The sequence below is a fragment of the Morone saxatilis genome, unplaced genomic scaffold (assembly GCF_004916995.1).
Source record: "Morone saxatilis isolate NCDOM2014 unplaced genomic scaffold, NCSU_SB_2.0 Contig10, whole genome shotgun sequence".
NCBI classification, from domain to species: Eukaryota; Metazoa; Chordata; class Actinopteri; family Moronidae; genus Morone; species Morone saxatilis.
In genome coordinates, this window is record NW_023339652.1 from 2,653,915 (window position 1) to 2,662,770 (window position 8,856).

The window sequence follows — 8,856 nt, forward strand, 5'->3', positions numbered from 1 at the left end:
CTATCAAATAAAGGCATAAAAGGCAAAAAAAATAAAAAATAAAAAAGATATACCAGAAGTGAAAATAAAAAAACGTCAAAATGTTAAATTTTGTGTTAACATCTTCTTCAGATCATCCAGTCACTTGACGAGGACCCAGCAGCCCAGAATAAACAGCTCACCCTCCGCCTCCAACAGATCGCTGCCGCCCTGGAGAACAAAGTCACTGACCTTTGACCTCTGATATCACGGAGGGGTCAGTGGGGGGAGCTAACGGCTACTAAAACACAGGATGTTTTCCATTTAAAGACTCAAAAGAGGACGAGCTCTTGGACTCTACCGAATGTTTGACGATATAAGGACTGAAGAGAGAGGGGCTAGTGGAGCTACAGGAAGCTGTTGACCACATAAGGACTGAAGGGGGGAGGAGTTGTGGGACTCCAGGATGGGTGAGGAAGGGAGATTTTAGACAAATTAAGTGTTAAAATATGCCCAGAGTGGTGGACACTGAAGCGCTGATATCCGCTACACTTGTATGGCTTACTTCCACTTGGCATCCCGAAACAAATACCAAGAAGGTATTGCAAAATGGCGACCATAATATGGCTGCAGATGGGAGCTCTGTGAAATCAAAGGGTTATTTTTTTAATGGTAGCTAGTTCGGTCTGTGTAATTCTCGGACCTAGCTGTTTCTGTGTTTTGGCTTCTAAATTTTAATTTTATCCATATAACAAGTGATGAAGAACGTGTCACACAAGGAATGTAGATTGAAGATTTTTGGATAATTGAAGAATATGATTGAAGTAATGTGACATTACCAAATATTTTTCTTTTTGCTGCCCTTTTGGAAGTTCGCATTGGAAGTATGGCTGCTCCAGGACGCTTTGTGACCTTATCATATTACAGCGAAAGTCTATGAACTATGGATGTAAGGTGATTTTTGCCTCGTAACTCCTGATCTGAGGTCAGTTTTTCTGTCTCCATACTAAATGGTAGCCAGGAAATCTGATCTCTTGTCAGCAACACGGAGCAGTTTGTCATCCTATAGCGTGAAAATGCCCGGAAGAACCTTCAAGCGCACTCAAATAAAAATAATCAACCAATGAAAACCCACTATGGTACGCACCACTGGCCAATTTAGGGTCTTGGTTTGTCTTGATGGCACAACTGAGGAGAGTGAATTCAGGGTACGATGAGTTGAATTAAGTCCAAAAATCAAACTTGCAACATAGACTTTTCTTGTATCACAGCCAAATGTTTTTCATATCAGATTAGCTGCAGTATGTGATTCTATGCTGATGACACTGTGCTGGTGACTCGAATCATAGCCGAATAATTTCATTCAGTTAAGTTTGTTTATTCTTATTCTTTGTATGCAGGCTTTAAGCAGAGGCTTTGCATTTCCATATACAACATGACATGTATCTTTTTAATGTACTGATACAGTGCCACTTAGTTTTTCTGTAAGGTGTTAATTAGGGTGGTCCATACATAATGTCATATCCTGTGCGTGTGTGTGAGTGTGTTAATAGTTATCGACGCCGTTGCCGCTCTGTTGCTGAGGACCAGCTTGTTTTTACTTTCTGTGAAAAATCATGACTGCCTAATCATGTGCTCTAAACAGCCAAACACTTTTATTTTTAAGTGTGATTTGTTTTGTTTTTTTAAAATGTCTCTTCTTTTGCAATACTCCCATCGTATATAATGCTGCATTTTGTTTCTGTTTAACTGCACACGTAAGAGGAAATTACTTAAGTGTCTTCTGAAGACAGGGTACCCACAGATCCTTTAAAAAGGCTTAAAATTAATTTTAAATTAAGGTGTTATTAAATCCAGTTATTATAAGTCCCATTTGCAGATACATGCATCCAATGCAACAACACTTCTACACAGTTTGACTTCTATTTACTTCATTTCACCAGGTTATTGCAGTCAGTATCAGGGCTGCTATCCAAGGTGTACATACATTTAAAACATACAGCCAACCACCTTGATGTCTCCTAACAATTAACAGTCTTCTTCCTACTAACTATGGAAGATTTATAAAGCATACAAACAAAGAAATAAACTACAATAAACATTATAAATACACAGAATTCTTTCATCTCACACAGACACGATAAGCAAAAAGTCAAATATTTTTTCACATACTATTTCTTTTTGTATTTTTGTGCAAAATAATTGTGACGCAGCACCTACAGAGACTTGGATATGTGCCTCCTAAAAATTGCCTCCTCCGTATTCTGCCCATTAAATGTTTCGTAATTTTCTTGAGGTTTTGTTTAATCAGAAATAGGCTGTTTCCTGCTCAGACTCTCTAAAAAAAATCTTTCAGAATTGTTTTTAACAATCCATAAAGCAGAGTGCGGGAATCTATATATGTCATGTCAACTGTTAGAGAAATATGAAAAAATACATAAACCATATGATCGTTTCTATTACCAACCGCTCTGTAAGTGAGTGACTTGAGGACCAAGTTATTAGAAGATCTTGAACAGTTTTGCGTTTAAGTGCCGTTACACCACTGAAGTGTAAATGAACTCATTTATCTTCTCCTATGCTACGTATTAATCATCGTCACCATAGAGTCATCACATATCTACATTATTCTTTGCCTTCTGAGCCCAGACGACGTGCTTTATGTAGTGCTTGAGTTATTATCAAAGATTAAATATGCAGTTTGTAAGTGGGATGATGAACACCCTCGCCCTCTGGGAAAGAAGGATTTTCTTTGTTTTTTGTCTTTGGGGGTGTTTTTTTGTGTGTGAAGTTTGGATTTATTGATTCCTCAGAGGTTTCAGTTCTTACAAACTGCATGTTTAAATTCTGAAGCAATACGACCTCACAGCTGGTGCTGTATCTTTGTACTCCGACTCCTTAAGCTGCGGATGGACACACTGCAAGGTTCTTGGCACCACATGACCTCCAGATACAAAGACTGAAATAAACACATCTTAGCTTTTGTTTTGTTTTTTTCCTCTCCACTTCTCATTAGCTTTCTTCTGGGCATTTCTCTCAGAAATTTGGTTTTAAAAGCCACTTTGGTGCCAAATAACTCGTGTGTGTTGTAGTGTGTGTGTGTGTGTGTGTGTGTGTGTGTGTGTGTGTAATTTCCAGGAATTCGAGTTGTCATTTGAGTTGTGTGTTTTTGATGCTTGTAGAAATAAGAAATAAGGGGAACAAACCATTGTGTATTAAATAATCTGGTGGTACTTTTATAAAAAAACAAACAAACAAACAAACTGTTAAAATGTGAAACTTTTTTGGAGGTTCTTTTCAGTGCCGGTTCTGACGTTCAGATACTAGAAGACCTTTCGCAAAATTTCACCAGCTTTTCAAAGCAAACTGCCACGTTTGCTTTTGATGTTCAGCTCTTTAAATGGTGTTTTCACATTGTGTTGCTTGACCTCAGAGCTCACTCCACTCACACTACGCATATTAATTGTAAAATATGAGACATCCAATTAATGCTGAGAAGTATCGCGCAGTTTATCTCTTAAAAAAACGTCAATATCTCTACTCCTTCACCAAAACTAGCTTCTTTCTGCCTTCTTTTTGCCACCAGTGAGTGCCTTAAAGAGTAGAACTGAAAGTAGATTTGGAAGTAAAAGCCAAAAAAGAAAAGAAAAAAGGTATCTAGAGGCACATACGCGTTTATAGTAGGTTTACTGCATGTTTGTGGTTTTTAACTGGAAGATCACAACGAGATGATGTAAAGTATTTTAGATAGGGCAAAGTTGGTACTGAGAGAATGTTTTTAAAGCTTGTACAAAAACACATTTATACCACTATTATCAGCCGTGTTGTCCAAGAATATAATGCTTTAAAAGTTGTCAGAAACCATTCAGTAAGTTTCACTGCAGTGTCAGACATGTATAAAAAACAAAACCATGATTAACACAGATAAAGTGCAAATAAATCTGTTACGCAGAGGGCAGGAGTCGGTTTCACCAGCTGTTCATAAGTTAAAACTTAATGTACCGATGAAATTAAAACAGGTTGCACCACATAGTTACTAATTATTTGTACCTAGTAACTGCCAGGGGTAACTTGGGGATTGGGACCCCTATTAGGGGTCGCCAAAGCTTCATGGGGGGTCGCCAGGCCTTTTTGATTTTAAGGAAAACTTAAAGAATAAATACACAGTAGGCCTATAGCTCAACATTTGGTTCACTTTTGTGAAGAAATATATGTCTAATAGAAGAGTGGCCAAGCATCAGGAACAAGAAAGCACTGAATTTGTCAAAAGAAAACACATAATATATGTGTGTGCATGTAAAAAAATGTCATATATATATAAAAAGTTCCAGAAACAGGAAATAATCTACTCAAAATTCATGCAAATCACTAATTTTAAACAAACTTCTTGTAGTTATTGAGTTCACTGTTTGGTGTTAATTGTACAGTTTTGAAAATAATATGAAATATCCATAAAATATGTCACTTAGTCAGTTTACTAACTGAACCAACTGACAAAGCTCATGTTAGCTTGCTAATATCTGACACACTTGATTACAGATGATTACAGTCGACATATCCGACGTGAAACTTGATATTGTTTAATAATGATGAAATTTCATAAAAATGACACAACATACCTCAAATTATTCAATTTTATCTCAATAACATTTGGCTCAAGCAGTAAATAACACACATAAAACAAATACTATATTTACAAAGAATATATCTTTTGTGCCTCTTACAGATGATTTACACATTACTAAATCTTAAGCTAAGACATTCCTGCGTTAGTTTGAACGTAGCTAGCATTTACTAAAAACTTAGATAGGACTTTGCATTCAAACTTAGCAATAGATTTATGAATAGCTGGTGCAGCGAAATGCTTGGGGACTAGCCTAGCTTCTGTAACGACATGGGTTCAATCATGTGTCTTTTTTTCTGTGTTTCTATCCATATTTTACCCCTATATTGTACTGGATGCTTACATTTGAACCCTGTGTCATTTTAATAGACCGTTAAAAGCGTCATGTACAGAGCTGGAGTCAGAATGTGGTTAGCTTAGCATAAAGACTGGAAGCAGGGGGAAACAGCTAGCATGGTTCTGTCCAAAGTTCAAGACTACCTACCAACAACTCTAAAGCTCATTAATTACCTGAGTTTATTAATCTTAATATTCTTAGTTAAGCTAATCATCTCCTGGCTGTGAGCTTAGCTTATGTAAAGTGATATCAGTTTAACTCAAAGCCAGTGTATCTACCAAAATTTTGAACTATATAGTGTCCGTGCACAATATTTTTACACACGTCCAACTCTTTAGGTTTCCGATGGCTGGCCTGCGTAAGCATTAGCAAACGGTCAAGCCTCGAGTTGTTGAATGCCAACAAATTATCTTAACTTTTTTGTTCAGTTTAATCTCCATCCAGATCAGTTGTAGATATTATCTTAGAAATATGGATAGGAAATGACAGAAACACTTCAGTTTTTCAGGCAACTGATGAAAGAAATCCTGTGGAAGACCGATACTCGAACGTTAAACCCAAGATAGTGGATCATTTTTGCCTCGCTCACCAACGGCTCTGCAGTAATTCACGTTGCCACGTACGTCGTCATTTCATGCAGGCAATAAAAAATTAAGAAAACAGAAGCAAAAGAAAGCAAAGGCTTTGTCAAGATATTGTAAAACTCTCTTGTACTCGTCTTTTTTTGGGGGGGAAATGCTGAGATTACACAGAAATATTAGTGTACTGGATTGTGAATCATTGGATTTTGTTTGGCACAAAACCTGTGAAGTGTTTAAAAGGGTTTAACTCACACATTTTATCTGTATATTCCCCACTCCATGTTCCAGTTCAGTAGAAGGATGTGACCTACATATGTGATGTTTCGTTTGAGGTACAGGAAATTGTTCATGTGTAATGACTGGATGAAGGATCAGCACAGGGAACTGAGCCTTCGCTGTAAGTAGATCTTATTCGTCCGCTATTTGAAGATCTGTGTGTTTTAATGACGTAAAACTGAAAGCGTGTTTGAAATATATTGTTTAACGGGGCACACGTAAAAACGAGAGATTTTTGAATGTTATACAGAAGAATCGACCACCGGTACTGATGTTTTTACCGACATCACAAGGGGTTAAATGTGTTTATACCATTGTATAACAGTTTGTACATCGAATACAACCTTCCCATTGTTTATTCTTGTAACATCATTGTAGGAAACAAAAGGTTTGGATGGACTGGACCAAGTGTAGAATTTGCAGAGAGAAACAAGACACTACCAGTAACCAGGACCCCAATATGGTCTGGACTGGAGCCCAAATCGGTGACTCTTCTGAGGAAGTGGAGAAGTGGGCAGAAAATCCAGATCCAGGAAGTCCAAATATCCAATAAAAGATGTTTATACAAATGGGAAAATGTTCTTTTATTGTTCTGGTGTCTTTCATTCTTCTGCTGCTTATGATCCCATTTTGGTGTCAAATTTAACACATTAATTTGAATTAATTTGAAAATAAGTTCTTAGGTTCAATGCTAAAAGACATATATTTGGAAAAATGGCAGAAATAAACCAATTTATTGATTTCTAACGCCACCTTTGGATATTTCTACCCAATGTTTTTGAGTTGAAACATCTTCATTATATGAAGATAGCTTATATTTCTGCCACCCTGTGAATATTTGTCTAGATCCGCCCCTGGATATCGAATCCACGAGCACGTGATGATGGATAAACACATGATCTTTGACTTTAAATGTGGTTTTACATCAGTTTTTTATCTAGCTTAGCTTAGCATAAAGACTGGAAGTGGGGGGAAACAGCTAGCCTAGCTCTGTTCAAAGTTTAAAAATACATCCAGGAAAAACTGAAAGCTCACTAATTAACCCAATTTGTCTCAACTGATTTATTCGTACGCAAATTTAAAAACATATTAAAACATTATGCAGTTTTATTTCTTAATGCTAAGCTACGCTAATTGGCTCCTGGCTCTAGCTCGATGCTTAACGAACACATACAAGTGTGGTATCGATCTTCTCGTCTAACTCTCAGCAAGGTGATTATGTATCTCTCAAATAGTTTTAAGACATCTAGGTTATTCATAATTCATAGCTAGGACCTGCTTTACTTTATGATACGATCATTTAAATGCTGTTAAACTAACAAAAACGGACAAAAGGGCTTTGGTGGTTTAATCAGATTTCAGTTTCTCAAATGTTCCTGCATGAGAGGAAGTCTGTCAGGATGTTTCACAGCAGAGAAATTATGTTCAACTGATAAGCACGTCGATACACCGCAGGCAGCCTAAGGCGAGGACACACAGCATCCGCAGAGGAGCCTCCTGTTTATGATTCATGGATGATTCAAGGATAAATTCACAGGCGGTCACCGGGTTAACTCCATGAGGAAAATATATTATTAATGAATATTTGCTTGTTTTGAATCACAATTATCAGTTATTTGTGTTGAATTAGCAGAACTTCAAAGCGGCTGTGGAAAGAAAGGTTTGTCTCTGTCAATGCTGTTTATTGGAAAAACACTCAAACTGACCAACAAACTGTGTTTTTAAACTAATAAAACACATACTGATTTACTTCCATCTGCAGTTTGGTAAGTGTTTGTACTACTACTTTTACTTAACTTTGTATTTAAATTTGATGCGTCATTAGTTTTTACTCCAGTACATCTTGACAATAACAAAACTTTTTAAATGTGATTATGAGCCAGTTTATAACATTATATAGAGATAAATATACTACAACCCTGCCTCCCTGTGGTCTTAATTAGGAATTGCACTTTTAAACTTTGATTCTCTTTGAACTATTTGATGGATATAAATAGTTTAATGAAACTGAATGGATTGCTATTCTCTTTCCAGAAGGGGGCAGTATAGACACATTTAAATAAGTTTCTTCCTCACTGATTCAAGGTTTACATTTGTTTATTAAATGTTGCAAAGAAATATATCTAATTTATAATGTTGTGATGTATTTTTATAACAGGAAATAGGAAAGATCTGCATTTTAAAGACAGCTCTTAATGAGTAAGTATTTTTACATCAGTAGTACATTAACTCAAATTATAGTACAAATGTTCAGTATTTTCATTCTTTATTCTACAATATACTTCAGAGGGAAATTATACTATATTTCTTATAGGTAAGAGAAAACTACAACAATTCTTTATTTTCAGGTGATTTTACACTAATGAAAACATAAATCTGCATATTATATTCAATTTCTGACGATAGATACTCATTAAAGTTACACACTGTCGAGGCCAATCTCCAAGCATCCAAGGCATGGCAGTATGTATTATGAATTGTTATAGTTTGACAGAAAGTTTATTATATCTAAATCTCTAAAGTCGTGAGATCAAAAAAACATATATTTCCATATTTTATATAATTTTTTTAGTATTTGGTGCAATTGTTTTTTTTATTTTTTTTTTATGGTTAATTAAAATCCAGAGATGCAAAGTAGAAAATATTACAAACATCATTAGAAAAATAAAAGAGGTACACACTACAACTCCCAAGGTACCTTTCGGCAACAAGCTGTAAATGATCCAATCACAGACTTTAGAATTCTGTGACGTGCATACCTAACGGTCGGAGTTTATGGCGGTTAAAGGAAAAACAAACCGTTAAAATCTGAGTCAGTAACTCCACAAATGTTATGTTCTCAACCATTGACAGGAAATGTTCTTAACTGTAACGTGAAAACCCAAAAAAATAAAAAATCTGCCGCTGTTTAATACAATACTACAACTATGGCGTCGTGTTTTATTCTCAACTGTAACGGCAAAATGTTTTGACTAGCTTCTTCTCCATGGCAACAACTGCCGAGGCTTATGGGTATTGTAGTATTTAGACCCTGTCTGCTATGCTAAAATACGGTATGTCAGAAAATAGGTGGAAATAAT

At 36.1% G+C, this 8,856-nt stretch overlaps 1 protein-coding gene across 1 annotated transcript in view; it reads left to right on the top strand.

Annotated features, from left to right (window-relative positions):
- Positions 1 to 2,248, top strand: part of plxnb2a (plexin b2a) — a gene marked incomplete in the record, with an annotated part of 172,717 nt that extends 170,469 nt beyond the window's left edge. Inside the window, 1 exon segment of the mRNA XM_035675813.1 lies at positions 112 to 2,248. Within this exon segment, the coding sequence (XP_035531706.1) occupies positions 112 to 216 (105 nt within the window).
- Positions 2,249 to 8,856: the final 6,608 nt, after the last annotated feature.